This window comes from Antennarius striatus, chromosome 3 (assembly GCF_040054535.1).
Source record: "Antennarius striatus isolate MH-2024 chromosome 3, ASM4005453v1, whole genome shotgun sequence".
NCBI lineage: Eukaryota > Metazoa > Chordata > Actinopteri > Lophiiformes > Antennariidae > Antennarius > Antennarius striatus.
In genome coordinates, this window is record NC_090778.1 from 27,371,013 (window position 1) to 27,387,944 (window position 16,932).

The window sequence follows — 16,932 nt, forward strand, 5'->3', positions numbered from 1 at the left end:
AAGGAATATGAAATCTTACATCATATAATTGCTTGATGAGTAATTTGGTGCGGAGTCATGTAGAAAATCCCAATCATCCGAATTTAAAATGTTTGTAGAAGGAGAAGTCTTTCTCTGGCGGCTATATAGTAACTAATATTAGAGAACCAGACGTCAGGTTGGTTTCAAACGTTTGGTTTCATAAAAAGGAAATGTTGGGCTTTGACTGATTCATGAAATTGAATAAAATAAACTTGAGTGTGTATGTGTGTGTGTGTGTGTGTGTGTGTGTGTGTGTGTGTGTGTGTGTGTGTGTGTGTGTGTGTGTGTGTGTGTGTGTGTGTGTGTGTGCGGTGTGTGTGTGTGTGCGTGTGCCTGTGCCTAGTTGTCTGTCTTTGTGTGTGGCTCAGCGGCACAATGGCGTCGTACCCGGAGTGTCCCCCGCCTCTCGCCCTATGCCAGCTGGGATAGGCTCCAGCTCCCCATGACCCACTGCAGCCGCTAAAGCGAAAGAAAATGGATGGATGGACACTTTATTAATGACCTATAGGGCATAATATCCTGCTACTTCATTATACTGGCAGATACCGGTAGTTGCACGGTTATATGTGTGGGTACAGGCCCATATCACCACACACACACACACACACACACACACACACACACACACACACACACACACACACACACACACACACACACACACACACACACACACACACACACACACACACACACACACACACACACACACACACACACACACACACACACACACACACCAGTTCAGCCTCCGAACATGTTTGCCCGACGCGGATCTTGAACCGGCCACCCTCCGGTCCCCATCCTAAGGTTTGGTGGACCGAACCACTTATGTTTTTACCTTATTTTGTGTATTTTTCCGAAGGGTATATTATAAAGTAGGTTTAAGCGCATCTCAATTGTAACTGTAATCGAAAGTTGCTTTACAACTGCAAATGATTCTCATTAGGAGTAACAATAGGAATAGGCGGAACAAAGAAACTCCAGCTCTTGGACTGCCGGGATGTATTTGCCTGACACTTAGCGGAAGTAAACGACAAGTTCCGATCCTCATGCTACCGTTAACAGACGGCTCTATCGTCTTCTTATTGAATCTGTAAGGTTAATTAAACAAAGATGTCCTCAGCGGAGTATCTGAGAGAGTTCGTCAACCAGCGGCTGAAAGCTGCTGCTGAAGAGATATTCAAAGTTTTTAACACAACTGTTGTTCAGTATGAAGAAGAGATCGAGCGGCAGCGGACACTGCTGGATATGTGCTGGAAACCCGAGGTCAGGTTACAGAGAATAGGTGAGTAGAATGTCATTCCGGGAAAGTAAAAAACGGAAACAAAACCCATGCATTATGTTAGGAAAAAGTTCAGCCCTGAGGACGGTGAATCAGTGAATCAGTTGCCTCCATCTAACCCTGTCTTCTGCATCCTCTTCTCTCACACCAACTATCTTCATGTCCTCTTCCACTACATCCATAAACCTCCTCTTTAGTCTTCCTCTAGGCCTCCTGCCTGGCAGTTCAAAACTCAGCATCCTTCTACAAATATATTCACTATCTGTCCTCTTGACATGTCCAAACCATCTCAGTCTGGCCTCTCTGACTTTATCTCCAGAACCTCTAACATGTGCTGTCCCTCTGATGTACTCATTCCTGATCCTATCCTTCCTGGTCACTCCCAGAGAGAACCTCAGCATCTTCATCTCTGCTACCTCCTAGTATATACTGTATATTCATTATACAGTAGCCCTCGCACATTCGCGCATCAATGATTACGACTCCACCTCATCACGGATTTTTAGTTGGCAGTCACGTGATACCGTAGGCGCATTCTATTGGCCGACGGCACCCAGAAGTGTGCTCCTTTCCGTCAGTCTCGGACTTTCGTGAGACACAAAAGTGCTTTAAGCAATCGATAAGAGTGGGAAAAGGCAATACAGATAGAACGTGGTTTAATATTGGTATGGGGAGGGTCATAACCGTTTAATTTACCGTAAATAACAAGGTAAATAGATCATGATTGCGGATTCCTCACTCACATGTGGTTCCTGGAACACGTTGACCGCAAAGACTGAGGGCGCAATTTATATTTTTTTTAAATCATTACACTGATAACCAGTTTCTTTTTTTCTGTTTCTCCCAGAGCTCCCACAGCAGCATGTCCACACAGAGCAGGAGGTTCTGGCTGACCATCAGCTCTATAACCAGGAGAGGAACTCCAGTCTTGTTCCAGAGGCTCCACAGAATAATATAGAGGAGTACCTCTGCACTGGTCAGGAAGTAGAACATATTGTACTGAAGCAGGAGACTGATGCTTTTATTTCCTCTGTGACTTATGAAGAAAGGAACCGTAGTCTGAACCAGAAGAATCCAGAACTTCCCCAGATCAGAGAGGAGGAGGAAGTGTGTGTCAGTCAGGACCAAGAACAGGTTGAACTGAAGCAGGAGACTGTCTTCATTTCCTCTGTGAATTGTGAAGAAAGGAACCATAGTGTGAACCACAAGAATCCAGAACTTCCACAGTTCAAAGAAGAGGTGGAGCAACCCTGCAGCAGCCGAGGGGGAGAACAGTTTCTGCTGAATCAGGAGACTGATACCTTCATGTTGCTTCCTTATGAAGGAAGCGATGACAGTGAACCAGAAACTGACAACTCTGATGTACCTGAAAGTTATAAACAGACAGGAGAAGAGCATGGACGTGATAACAATCACAACTCTCGAAGTACTTCCATGTGTAAAAAGTACTTTAAATGTGAAACATGTGGTAAGATTTTGAAGTATGAGTCAAGATTTATAATACATATGAGGAGCCACACAGGTGAGAAGCCGTATTCTTGTGACACTTGTGGAAGACGTTTCAGTCAGGCATCAATATTAAAGACCCATATTGTGATCCACACATTGGAGAAACCGTATTCTTGTAAAATATGTGGGAAAGACTTCAAACGCAACAGTGTCCTGACGAGACACATGAGAATACACACAGGTGAGAAGCCATTCTTGTGCAAGATTTGCGGAAAAGGATTCACTGAAATGTCAAATTTAAAACGACACAGCAGAATTCACACTGGCGAGAAGCCATTTTCATGCAAATTATGTAACAAAGATTTCAGATTTGACAGCGCCTTGAAATGGCACATGAGTACCCACAGCGGTGAGAAGCCGTATCTGTGCAACACCTGTGGGAAAGCCTTCATATGTAGGAATGAATTGACGGTCCACATGAGACGACACACCGGTGAGAAGCCGTACCTCTGCACCATATGTGGGAAGAAATTCTGTCGGACATCAGTACTGAAACATCACATGAGGAGCCACACAGGTTAAGACATTTGGATGGCTTTGGATTTAATTGTATCTCGAAACAGCACAAACCAACACAAGACAGCGAGATTTTCAAAGCTCTGCAGAAACGTGTTTCGATGTCAAAATTTCTCAGGTCTAGTCCAGCATTACATCGTATTCCAGCATTCATTCAAATTTTATACTTATTTATTTTATTTTATATTTTATATTTTTTTACTTATATATTTTATGGTGTGTCCACTTTTTATATCTTGAATGGTGTCGGGTACTTATGTGCCGGGTATTATGTGCTTACTGTGCTGTGTTTAGTGTAACAGAGATGACAATTTCCCTGATAAAGTTATCTACCTACCTACCCAGCAAATAGACCTGGGTTAGTTTGCTTGTATAGAGAGAGGGAGTAGGCAGCTTAGACACTCCCAGACACAAACAATGAATGTTTAGATCATGTTGCTGCATTTGTAACTGCATTAATGTGATATAATTTGTGATACTGTCTTTGACAATTTTCTGAATTACAATTTATATGAATTCCAATCTCAATTGTCCTCATATCTACTTAGAATATACCTTTAACACTTCAATCTGAAAACTAATGATGGTTAAAGAAGAGCAGCTTCATGCTGGTGGTATAAGGTGGATGTTTGACGTTCAATTTTTATATCATCCAATTAGTCGACCAGTGAAAAAAATGGTTGATTAGTTGACTATCAAAATAATCATATGTGTCAGCCCAAATATATTTTTTTATCTTGTTAGGCAAAGATGTGGGAGCTAAAAAGCTACGCTGCTAACTGATGTTATTATTTTATTCTGTTTTATTTTTGCTTCATCAAATTCATGTATATGTTGTGATAATGTGAAAAGATTTTGTAGTAATGGTAATCTTTGTTTCATTTGCATATTTGGAACAAACAGTACAATTTAAAAAAAACAGTCAGTGCCTTTTAGATTGTTTTCCATTTGATGAGTGTCGGAAAGCATGAATTACTTACAATAACAACCCAAGTGTTGTCAAATGCAGATTTGACAAGACCTTTAGAAAACACATGAAGAACCACTCGGATGAGAAGCCAAACAGAAAACAATGCAAACACGAGACATTTCACTCGATCCATGCCTAACTGCCTGTTTATTTAATTTCTATGCCTATTTATGATTTTCTATATGTATATTCCTAATGGGTTATTTATTACTCTATTTGATGTCAGTACTACTTTCTACTGTATGTGCTGGTGCTTTGTGTTCTTTTTCTGTGTTTTGTGTACTCACTGTGCTGTGTGTGACGGAGATGTTAATTGCCCTGACGGAACCTCCTTAAGGGAAAAATAAAGTTATACTCTAATTGAAGGTGTACAGTTGGTTACATTGAATAAAGTTGATTTCATTTCATTCTGTCTATGACGTTTGTCTGAATTAAAATCTTTTTTTTAGTAAAGTCGTGGAAGCTGACAAGCTATTGGTCTCACTCCTATTCGAACTTGTCATTTATTTCTTCCTCAAATTCATCTTGATACGATGCGCAAAAATAGTTTGGTATTGACTGGGAACCTTTATTTGCATATAAAGAGTACATTTACAAAATTTAATACAATATTGATCTGTGCTTTTCAGGCTGATGTTTTCCACCTGTTGACTGGAGGAATGCATGAATTACAGTAACCCAAGTGACAGTAGTGGGTATGATATACATTACATTATACAGTAGCACCTTGAGAGAAAAGGACAAACAGCAGCCCTGCTGAAGTCCAACATGCATCTGGGAAAGACTTCAAAAATAACCATAACCGAACTGAGGAGTGTGATCCCCCTACAGTTGGAACACACCCTCCGTTCCCCTTTTTGAATTTGGGGAAACCACCCCGGTCTAATAATGCAGAGGTACTGTCCATGACTTCCATGCCATGACAATCCCTCACACCCGAAGAGACAACAAGAGAAAGCGGAACAAAACACTCCGGCTCTTGGACTGTCGGAATGTATTGGCGTGACACCGAGCGGAAGTAAAGAATACAGGCGCCGATCCTGATGCTATCGTTAATAGACGGCTTTATCGTGTTCTTATTAAAACTATAAGTTTAACTAAACAAAGATGTCCTCAGATGAGTATCTGAGAGAGTTCGTCAACCAGCGGCTGAAAGCTGCTGCTGAAGAAATATTCGAAGTTTTTAACACAACTGTTGTTCAGTATAAAGAAGAGATCGAGCGGCAGCGGACACTGTTGGATATATGCTGGAAACCCGAGGTCAGACTACAGAGATTAGGTGAGTAACATTTCATTACGTGGTCCGAAACTACAAAACGTAAATAAAACCCATGCATTGAGTTAGGAAATTAGCAGGTGTGTTCTTATACATACACTAGCGGGAACCCGTCGAAATTCCACTATAAAACAATGTCAGACTTGAAACAACTTGACGGAACCAGCCAACTCTCACCTACTCGGGACAGCTTGGATCCCCAGCGTCACATCACTAATGTTACTAATGTTTAGTGATGGCAGTACACTGTGTGTGTGTGTGTGTGTGTGTGTGTGTGTGTGTGTGTGTGAAATGAATCAAATCTATTAATAACTCCCGTAGGAAAAATGACTTTTTTGGTTAACTCCAAATGCTTGCCCACGTATGCAGTACACACACACACTGGCAGTGTGGAAAATGATCATTTGGACATGACGAAAATGAAAAATACAGTAAACATGTACAGTGAGGGGAGGGTGGTCGGGGTAGCATTTGAACAGGGGTGTGTAGACTTTTTGTATCCACTGTATATATATTTATAAACACACTCAGAATATCTTGTTTGTGTGTGTACATACACTGTATATATAAAACATTTTAATCATTGCATTGATGTTTGGTTTCTTTTGTTCTTTGTTTCTTCCAGAGCTCCCACAGCAGCATGTCCACACAGAGCAGGAGGTTCTGGCTGACCAGCAGCTCTATAACCAGGAGAGGAACTCCAGTCTTGTTCCTGAGCCTCCACTGATCAAAGAGGAGGAGGAGGAAGTGTGTGTCAAACAGGAGGTAGAACAGGTTGTACTGAAGCTGGATACTTTCATTTCTTCTCTGTCTTATGAAGAAAAGGACCATAGTCTGGATCCAGAACTTCCACAGATCAAAGACAAGGAGCAGGAACCCTGCACCAGCCAGGAGACTGATACCTTCATGCTGCCTCTTTATGAAGGAAGTGATGACGGTGAACCAGAAACTGAGAACAATGATGTAGCTGAAAATTTACCTCAGACAGGAGAAGAGCAGGGACGTGATAATGATAACAACTCTAGAAGTACTCTCACGGATGAAAAGAACTTTAAATGTGTCACACGTGGTAAGATTATGAAGGATAAGTGTAATTTCATAAAACATTTGAAGTGTCATTCCAGTGACAATCAGTGTTCTTGTAAAATATGTGGAAAAGAGTTTAAAAAAAAAGCTGTCCTGACGAGACGCATGAGAATCCACACAGGTGAGAAGCTGTATTCTAGTGAAGTTTGTGGGAAAGAGTTCAAAGATAACGATTCCATGACGAGACACATAAGAATTCACACAGGTGAGAAGCCATTTATGTGTAAGATTTGTGGAAAAGGATTCAGTGTAATGTCAAGTTTAAAATCCCACAACAGAACTCACACTGGTGAGAAATCATATTCATGCAAATTATGTAGCAAAAATTTCAGATTTCATAACGCCTTAACATGGCACATGAGGACCCACACGGGTGAGAGGCCATATTCTTGTTCAGTTTGTGGGAAAGAGTTCAAAAAAAAAAGTATCCTGACGGACCACATGACAATCCACTCAGATGAGAGGCTTTTTTCTTGTAAAATATGTGGGAAAGAGTTCAAACGTAAAAGTGTCCTGACGAGACACATGAGAATCCACACAGGTGAGAAGCCGTATTCTTGTGAAATTTGTGGGAATGAGTTCAAAGGTAACTATGTCCTGACAGAACACATGAGAATCCACACAGGTGAGAAGCCGTATTCTTGTAAAATATGTGGGAAAGACTTCAAACGCAGCAGTGTCCTGACGAGACACATGAGAGTACACACAGGTGAGAAGCCATTCTTGTGCAAGATTTGCGGAAAAGCATTCACTGAAATGTCAAATTTAAAACGGCACAGCAGAATTCATACTGGCGAGAAGCCATTTTCATGCAAATTATGTAACAAAGATTTCAAATCTCAACGCGCCTTGAAATGGCACATGAGTACCCACAGCGGTGAGAAGCCGTATCTGTGCAACACCTGTGGGAAAGCATTTACATGTAGGAATGAATTGACGGTCCACATGAGACGCCACACCGGTGAGAAGTCGTACCTCTGCACCATATGTGGGAAGAAATTCTGTCGGACATCAGTACTGAAACATCACATGAGGAGCCACACAGGTTAAGACATTTGGATGGCTTTGGATTTAATTGTATCTCGAAACAGCACAAACCAACACAAGACCAGGAGATTGTCAAAGCTCTGCAGAAACGTGTTTGGATGTCAAAATTTCTCAGGTCTAGTCCAGCATTACATAGTATTCCAGCATTCATTCAAATTTTATACTTATTTATACTGTATTTTGAATAGCAGACTCATTATGCTTATTCATGCCTTTTTCTTTATATTTTATGGTGTGTCCACTTTTTATATCTTGAATGGTGTCGGGTACTTCTTATTATGTGCTTACTGTGCTGTGTTTAGTGTAACAGAGATGACAATTTCCCTGATAAAGTTATCTACCTACCTACCCAGCAAATAGACCTGGGTTAGTTTGCTTGTATAGAGAGAGGGAGTAGGCAGCTTAGACACTCCCAGACACAAACAATGAATGAATGTTTAGATCATGTCGCTGCATTTGTAACTTCATTAATGTGATATAATTTGTGATACTGTCTTTGACAATTTTCTGAATTACAATTTATATGAATTCCAATCTCAATTGTCCTCATATTTACTTAGCATTTACCTTAAACACTTCAATCTGGAAACTAATGATGGTTAAAGAAGAGCAGCTCTTTAAAAGAGTACATTACATATAAAGAGTACTTTTACAAAATTTGATACAATATTGATCTGTGCTTTTCAGACTGATGTTTTCCATCTGATGATGGAAGGAATGCATGAATTACAGTAACCCAAGTGACAGTAGTGGGTATGATATACATTACATTATACGGTAGCACCTTGAGAGAAAAGGACAAACAGCAGTCCTGCTGAAGTCCAACATGCATCTGGGAAAGACTTCAAAAATAACCATTCCATGACAAGATACATCAGAATTCACACAGGTGTGAAGCCATTTATGTGTAAGATTTGTGGGAGAGGATTCAGTCTAATGTCAAGTTTAAAATCCCACAACAGAACTCACATTGGTGAGAAATATACATGCAAATTATGTAGCAAAAATTTCAGATTTCAAGCTGTATTCTTGTAAAATATGTGGGAAAGACTTCTAACAGAACAGTGTCCTGACGAAACATGAAAATTCATACATGTGACAAGCAATTCTGATGTAACTTTTGCGGAAAAGGATTCAATCAAATGTCATATTTAAAATCCCATAGCAGAATTCACACTGGTGAGAAGCCATTTTCATGCAAATTATGAAGCAAAGATTTCACATTTCGCACCACTTTAAAATGGCACATGAGGACCCACACAGGTGAGAAGCAGTACCTGTGTAACACCTGTGGGAAAGCCTTCACATCTAGGAGTGACCTGACCGTCCACAGTAGCACCCACACGGGTGAGAAGCTGTATTCTTGTAAAATATGTGGGAAAGAGTTCAAACGTAACTTTGTCATGAAGAGACACCTGAGAATCCACACAGGTGAGAAGCCATTCATGTGTAAGATTTGTGGAAAAGCATTCAGTCAAATGTCAAGTTTAAAATGCCACAGCAGAATTCACACTATTTCGTGTAAATTATGTGGTAAAAATTTCCGTTTTGACAGCACCTTTAGAAAACACATGAAGAACAAAACACACAACACAAAACATTGATGAATGTTTAGGTCATGTTGCTGGATCCATTTCTAACTGCATCAGTGTGTTTTGATTTGTGATGTGAAGTTGGGTACCTTGAATAAAGTTGACTTCATTATTTATGGTCTTGGACATTTGGATTTTTTTTTAGTTAAAGTTGAGAGATTGAACGAGCTATGCTTCTCAATCCATTTGAATATGTCGTTTATTTTTTACTTCCTCACATACCGTTGATACGATGTGCAAAGAATTTGTTTAGTAGCAACTTAGAAGCTTTATTTGAAATCAAAGACAACAATCAAATAATCTGCTTTTCAAACTGAAGTTTTCCATCTGATAACTAGAGGAGTACATGAATTACACTACAATAATCCAAGTGACAGTAATGATATACATGACACCATAAAGCGTAAAAGATAAAAACTAGTCATACCAGTTTTTTGAGATACGAGCCGTTGTTTGGTCAATATTTTTTTTCGAAATGAGAGCAGAAAGTGACAAGCCATGATTCAGGACACCACTACTAGTTGCGCAGATGGATAAAACATCAGCCTTGGATTTGGAGGTGCTGATCCACATCCCACTCACATTGCTATCAGCTGTAAACCACCCAGTGATGCACGCTAAAGTGCACTGTCTGCCAATGCAGAGGTATTGTCCATGACTTACATGCCATGTTACAGACATGTCAACCAAGAAAATCCCTGCACATCCGAAGAGACAAGAGAAAGCGGAACAAAAACACTCCAGCTCTTGCATTGTCGGAATGTATTAGCCTGACACCGAGCGGAAGTAAACGATACAGGCGCCGATCCTGATGCTATCGTTAACAGACGGCTTTCTCGCATTTTTTTTATTGAATTTGTAACGCCAATTAAAAAAGATGTCCTCAGCGGAGTATCTGAGAGAGTTCGTCAACCAGCGGCTGAAAGCTGCTGCTGAAGAAATATTCAAAGTTTTTAACACAACTGTTGTTCAGTATGAAGAAGAGATCGAGCGGCAGCGGACACTGCTGGATATGTGCTGGAAACCCGAGGTCAGGCTACAGAGAATAGGTGAGGAACATTTACAGAACGGAAATAAAACCCATGCATTAAGTTTGGAAGTTAACAGCTGTGTTTTTATATATGCACTAGCGGTAACCCGTGGGAATTCCACGGTAAAACAATAATATCAGACTTCGTACTAAACATGACGACAAATGCACTGGTATTGCTGTTTTAACTCTCTGCTCAAAAACATGAAAATTGTTGGAACAATTATGACACTCTAAAATTATGTTAAGTGGCATTGTAGCAAGTGCCTTGTAGCACTGAAGCTTTTCATCCCAATCGGTTCACTGCGGTTCAAAGCTTCATGAGGCTTCATCTGCTCTAGTACGCCATCTACTGGATGCTAAAATATCAGTTGGCATGAGTTTGAAGTGTGTGGCAATTTGCAGGACGCCTGTGAATAAAACTGACAGCAAAATTAGGAAGCATGTGTCGTTGTGTCCTTGGGCAAGACACTTTATCCTCCTTGCCTCCAGTGGGGCACTCGCTGGTGTGTGAATGTGTGTGATTGTTCCGCTGGTGGTCAAAGGGGCCCTAGGCGCAGATTGGCAGCCAACTCTCTGCAGTCTGCCCCAGGGCAACTGTGGCTACATAAGTAGCTCACCATCACCACGTATGAATGAGGAGTGAATGAATAATGGATCAAACATAAAGCTTCTTTGAGTGTCCAGAAAATTGCTGTATAAATCTAATCCATCATTATTATTATTATTAATATTACTATTTCTCGCTGCCAACTTCCAGAAAAGTTGAGAAAAGTCGAGAGGAAACGTAACGGTAATGTGCCTTTTATTTTAGTTTATTGTATTCTTTAATTTTTCACTTAATTTGTGTTCCATTGCCTATGGTAGGAGCTACGGTACTGTAAACTTCTATCCAAAAGACGACGGTAACTCGTACCTTAGGCTAGCCTGATTACGTCGTTTTCTGTTCTTTCTTTCTTTCTTTCTTTCTTGTGTTTGCTTCTTTCTTTTACATTACTTTGATATGTTTCATTACTTTACAATTTGATATATAAAGGACATTATGAAATAACATATGTTGAAAAAGGTAGTTTTCTAGCGTCTTGGAATGGATTAAGACCATTTACATTATTTGTAATGGGAAAAATGTATTTTGAATTCGAACAAATCGGTATTCGAACAGCCTTCCGCAAAGAGTTGTGGTCGGAAACTGAGGTTTGCCTGTATGTGGACACAGGTGACACGCTAATGTCACAGCTTAACTTTGGCCAGCGTTTTCTTCCTGGATATCTGTGTTGTCATGTGGACGAAAGGCGTAACCGCAAAACAAAAAGCCTTGCTGCCTGATGCCATAGGCCATATTGTTCATGTGATTCTTCTGGCTGATGCACCATGATTGGTTGGGCACCGTGATTGGTTGGGCGCTTGATTGACAGGTAGTGTGTGGAGTCTGGGTGTGTGCAGCTTGTTTTGATTAGAGCCTTAAAGCAGGTGCTCCATTCAATGTATTTCAGTAGGCCCCCTGTAAATATAAATGGCTCTCCCGCTGGAAGTCTTGTCATTACTAGAACGTCTTTTGGACAAGGAGGCTTTACTCTGTCTTGGCACTGGTGTAGGAATCAGTGAGGCTTCATTCTCTTTTGGCTCTAGTTCAGGCCTTCTTTAAAACCAAGAGTGGACTGGAACACTTTGGGTTCCTTGGGCACATTTACTTTCAGAGCAAGAAGGGACTGATGCATCTTGGGAAACTTGGGGGTGTGTAATACTGGCTGGAAGCTGACTTAGAGGAGGAGGAACATTTTCGTCAGTGTTTCCTATTCCAGCATTCAACAATGCCTCCTCTTCAGTGTACACACTGGGCCCATTTCACAAAGGCAAACCAAAGGTGCTGCAACAAAATACAGTGGTACCTCTACTTATGAAATTAATTGGTTCTGGAAGAAAGTATTTAAGTAGAAAATTACGTAGTTGCGTTTTCCATGTAAATGCCCTAATCCATTCCAAGCCCACAAAAATTCTGACATAAATGTTTTATAAAGCATGAAAATGCATCAAAACATGTAACAAATACATATTACGATTAGATTATTACGCAATAAATGAGAGTTGTGCATAACATAAAAAACAAAGTAAAGAATAATAATGATGGTCATTATTATTCTGCTGTCCCCATTGTTTTTGGCCCTATTTGGTTCATGCGCTCCTATCTCACGATGCCGAACAACAGAGTGAATTCCAGTCCACCTTCTGAACTTCTCCAACCACCCACGCAATGCCTTAAACTCCTTAAACTTCCTTTTGTTTTAATGACGTGGCGATTGTTGATTTTTGGCCATATTCTTTGGCGAGATCAACTAAACGCATGCCTTTCTCATGCTTTTCTATTATCTCTTGCTTTGTTTGTATGTACAAAAAACTATTTTCTTCGTCTTTTCTTTTCCTCTTTTCTCCGTCACTTTCTTGGGGTCCATAGCGAATACGTACTGAAAAAGTTATTATATTTGCGCAAAACTATCAGACTACCTCACGGGTCGAGTGCCGAATGCCAAGACACTCCATAAGCACTGTTCTAGCTCCACACAGAGGTTGAGTGGCATCATTCTTAGCCAATGGGATGCCAGGAAGATACGTCATAGGTAATAGCCAATGGCAGAGCAGCTATGAGAATGTTGCGTTCAGGAGCCTGTGGGAGATTCGAGTATCAGCCGATACTGTATTTTTATTCGAGCATCAGCCGATACTGTGTTTTTACATTACGTAAGTCGAAATTTCTTTCGTAAGTAGAGGTAATATTTTCCTATTGAGAAATTTTTCGTAAGTAGAGGTATCACTGTATTAGTTTGAGGGTGTGCATATTTATGTGATCTGGTTACTTAAGGTTTTTTATCTTCCATGTTTTTTCTTAAAAGTTTCAGTTTGTTTTTCAATTACCTTGTACAGCTTAGGTCACATTAGAGCTGGAAAAAGTTGTGAAATCATTTGTCTTGATTTAGTTTTTTTACATCACAAAAACCTAGACTTTGAACAGGGATGTGTAGACTTTTTATATCCACTGTACATATATTTATAAACACGCTCATGTCACATGTCTGGTTTCTTTTGTTCTTTGTTTCTTCCAGAGCTCCCACAGCAGCATGTCCACACAGAGCAGGAGGTTCTGGCTGACCAGCAGCTCCACAACCAGGAGAGGAACTCCAGTCTTGTTCCAGAGCCTCCACTGATCAAAGAGGAGGAGGAGGAAGTGTGTGTCAAACAGGAGGTGGTAGAGGTTGTATTGACGCAGGATACTTTCATTTCCTCTCTATCTTATGAAGAAAGGGACCATAGTCTGGATCCAGAACTTCCACAGATCAAAAACAAGGAGCGGGAACCCTGCACCAGCCAGGAGACTGATACCTTCATGCTACCTCTTTATGAAGGAAGTGATGACGGTGAACCAGAAACTGAGAATGATGATGTAGCTGAAAGTTTCTGTCAGACAGGAGAAGAACATGGACGTGATAACGATCACAACTCTAAAAGTACTTCCATGGGTAAAAAGATTTTTAAATGTGTCACACGTGTTATTGATATGAAGGATAAGTGTAGTTTTATAAACCATTTGAGGTGTCATTCCGGTGACAACCAGTATTCTTGTAAAATATGTGGAAAAGAGTTCAAACATAAAGCTGTCCTGACGAGACACATAAGAATCCACACAGGTGAGAAGCCGTATTCCTGTGAAGTTTGTGGGCAAGAGTTCAAAGATAACAATGTCCTGACGAAACACATGAAAATCCACACAGATGAGAGGCTGTATTCTTGCAAAATATGTGGGAAAGACTTCAAAAATAACCATTCCATGACGAGACACATAAGAATTCACACAGGTGAGAAGCCATTCATGTGTAAGATTTGTGGAAGAGGATTCAGTCTAATGTCAAGTTTAAAATCCCACAACAGAACTCACACTGGTGAGAAACCATATTCATGCAAATTTTGTAGCAAAAATTTCAGATTTCATAACGCCTTAACATGGCACATGAGGACCCACACGGGTGAGAGGCCATATTCTTGTACAATTTGTGGGAAAGATTTCAAACAGAAAAGTGTCCTGACGGACCACATGACAATCCACTCAGATGAGAGGCTTTATTCTTGTAAAATATGTGGGAAGGAGTTCAAACGTAAAAGTGTCCTGACGAGACACATGAGAATCCACACAGGTGAGAAGCCGTATTCTAGTGAAATTTGTGGGAATGAGTTCAAAGATAACCATGTCCTGACGGAACACATGGGAATCCACACAGATGAAAGTCCGTATTCTTGTAAAATAGGTGGGAATGACTTCGAACAGGACAGTGTCCGAATGAAAAACATGAAAATTCACACATGTGAGAAGCAACTGTTGTGTAAAATTTGCGGAAAAGGATTCGATCAAATGTCATATTTAAAATCCCACAGCAGAATTCACACAGGTGAGAAGCCATTGTCATGCGAATTATGTAGCAAAGATTTCAAATGGCACATGAGGACCCACACGGGTGAGAAGCAGTACCTGTGTAACACCTGTGGGAAAGCCTTCACATTTAGGAGTGACTTGACCGTCCACAGTAGCACCCACACGGGTGAGAAGCAGAATTCTTGTAAAATATGTGGGAAAGAGTTCAAACGTAAAAGTGTCCTGACAAGACACATGAGAATCCACACGGGTGAGAAGCCGTATTCTTGTGAAATTTGTGGGAAAGAGTTCAAAGATAACTATGTCCTGACAGAACACATGAGAATCCACACAGGTGAGAAGCCGTATTCTTGTAAAATATGTGGGAAAGAGTTCAAACGTAACTTTGTCATGAAGAGACACCTGAGAATCCACACAGGTGAGAAGCCATTCATGTGTAAGGTTTGTGGAAAAGCATTCAGTCAAATGGCAAGTTTAAAATCCCACAGCAAAACTCACGCTGGGGAGACTCAGTGATTCTCTGCAAAATGACGAGAGGAAGAGGAAAATCGGAGGATACTAATGACCAGATGGTCTCTTCTATGAAAGAGTTATTAAAGAGGGACTTCTATCAGTTAAGGAGTGACTTTGATAAAAAGTTGGAAGAAAATCTAAAACTGGTGCTAGACGCCATGGTAGAAATGAAGGACGAAATGAAGAAAATGCAGACATGGATGAAAAAGACAAGAATTGTTGTCTTAGAAAAGGGACAACAAAGAATGGATGATTTGGAACAAAGCATTCGTATAAATGATGTGATCATCACTGGAATCAAAATTAAGCCGAGGAATTACAAAATGCTGTGGCCAGGAGAGATGAAACTCTGCACAGCACTGACATTGAATCTGTGGAGCAACAAGTGAGTTCTCAACTGAGGGATCTGGAGATAACTATGGATCCGGACCAGATTGAGACATGTTACCCATGACCATCTGGAGGTAGGAGACCACCTGCAGTGCTGATAAAATCAACAATCGTAAACACAAAATTGCTCTTCTGAAACAAGGCTTCAAACTCTACATTAATGAGAATCTCACTAAAAAGAATGCTGATATCGCTGAAAAAGACTGATCGACAACACCTGGACAAATAACTGCAGGATCTTCGTCAAAACAAAGGGACTTTCTCCGGACCAGATGAAAACAATGGTGATCAAGAGTGCAGAAGAGTTGGTGAAATACAAGCAATAAAGATGGACAAGAATTGTTACTGCACCAAAGACCAGTACAACAGTAACTTCAATATTGGGAGCACTACACCAATTTTGGACATGTCAAATATTACATGGAACAGTTGAAAAAACCAACAATATCAATGTCAGAAACATGGACTAATGAACAAAAAAACAAAAACAAATATGGATTTCTGATAACTTGGGATAACATTAAGTTTGAGACCTTAAAGAGCATGTTGATATTTTTTGACAATTTAATAGCATGTGAAACTGTTTAAGTGTGTGCAACAAACTAGTTAATTCTTGTACAAACAGTCTGCTGAAAGAGGTTAATATGATCGTTATATTCTTATGGAGAACACTGGCAAGATCAACTTATTGTTTTGACTCTATGATGTTAACAAAAGTGTTCCTAGGAGGAATGTAAACATGTTTATGCTCTATGTGAAAAGGCTAATATCTGGAAGTGGATAAGAGTATGAACATCTGTCAAAATTATATGGATGAACTGGTTGAAAACTTTTAATGTCTGAGTTTGTTGATTACATATTATAATGAGAGATATATTTGTTGATTCTGGGGGATGGGAATTTCACAAGCCTATTGGCTTCTACCCGTTAGCCCTTTTTTTTAATATATATATTTTGATGTTGTAAATGTGATGAAGGTCTGATATTAACAAGTCCGAAAAAATAAACTAAAGGTATTTTTGTGGAAATTATGAGGCAAAAATTTCCAATATGACAGCACCTTCAGAAAACACATGAAGAACCGCTCGGATGATAAGCCAAACACAAAACATGAATGAATGTTCAGGTCATGTTGTTGGATCCATTTCTAACGGCGTCAATGTCATCTGATTTGTGATGTGAAGTTTGGTACATTGAATAAAGTTGACTTCATTTCATATGGTCTTTGGAAATTTGAAATTTTGTTGTTGTTTTTTTGGGGGGGGGGGGGTTCAAAG

The 16,932-nt window shown here is 40.1% G+C and overlaps 3 protein-coding genes and 1 pseudogene across 3 annotated transcripts; all 4 read left to right on the top strand.

Annotated features, from left to right (window-relative positions):
* Nucleotides 1-1,086: 1,086 nt before the first annotated feature.
* Nucleotides 1,087-3,474, top strand: LOC137592112 (zinc finger protein 121-like). Its single transcript, XM_068310023.1, has 2 exons — nucleotides 1,087-1,309; nucleotides 2,154-3,474. The coding sequence occupies exons 1-2, from the start codon at nucleotides 1,138-1,140 to the stop codon at nucleotides 3,335-3,337; spliced, it is 1,356 nt and encodes a 451-aa protein (XP_068166124.1). The 5' UTR covers nucleotides 1,087-1,137; the 3' UTR covers nucleotides 3,338-3,474.
* Nucleotides 3,475-5,319: 1,845 nt separating this feature from the next.
* On the top strand, nucleotides 5,320-8,233 carry LOC137592109 (zinc finger protein ZFP2-like). Its single transcript, XM_068310019.1, has 2 exons — nucleotides 5,320-5,580; nucleotides 6,203-8,233. Exons 1-2 carry the CDS (start codon nucleotides 5,409-5,411, stop codon nucleotides 7,711-7,713), a joined length of 1,683 nt encoding a protein of 560 aa, XP_068166120.1. The 5' UTR covers nucleotides 5,320-5,408; the 3' UTR covers nucleotides 7,714-8,233.
* Nucleotides 8,234-8,567: 334 nt separating this feature from the next.
* On the top strand, nucleotides 8,568-9,314 carry LOC137592573 (zinc finger protein 383-like; annotated as a pseudogene).
* Nucleotides 9,315-10,110: 796 nt separating this feature from the next.
* Nucleotides 10,111-16,853, top strand: LOC137592108 (zinc finger protein 345-like). Its single transcript, XM_068310018.1, has 2 exons — nucleotides 10,111-10,351; nucleotides 13,431-16,853. Exons 1-2 carry the CDS (start codon nucleotides 10,180-10,182, stop codon nucleotides 15,266-15,268), a joined length of 2,010 nt encoding a protein of 669 aa, XP_068166119.1. The 5' UTR covers nucleotides 10,111-10,179; the 3' UTR covers nucleotides 15,269-16,853.
* Nucleotides 16,854-16,932: the final 79 nt, after the last annotated feature.

Bases quoted from the DNA above. Each gene is read 5' to 3' on its own strand.
- LOC137592109 (XM_068310019.1), top strand. From the start codon at position 5,409: ATGTCCTCAGATGAGTATCTGAGAGAGTTCGTCAACCAGCGGCTGAAA. The intron at 5,581-6,202 runs GTGAGTAACATT...TGTTTCTTCCAG, and splicing joins GGTCAGACTACAGAGATTAG to AGCTCCCACAGCAGCATGTC.
- LOC137592108 (XM_068310018.1), top strand. From the start codon at position 10,180: ATGTCCTCAGCGGAGTATCTGAGAGAGTTCGTCAACCAGCGGCTGAAA. The intron at 10,352-13,430 runs GTGAGGAACATT...TGTTTCTTCCAG, and splicing joins GGTCAGGCTACAGAGAATAG to AGCTCCCACAGCAGCATGTC.
- LOC137592112 (XM_068310023.1), top strand. From the start codon at position 1,138: ATGTCCTCAGCGGAGTATCTGAGAGAGTTCGTCAACCAGCGGCTGAAA. The intron at 1,310-2,153 runs GTGAGTAGAATG...TGTTTCTCCCAG, and splicing joins GGTCAGGTTACAGAGAATAG to AGCTCCCACAGCAGCATGTC.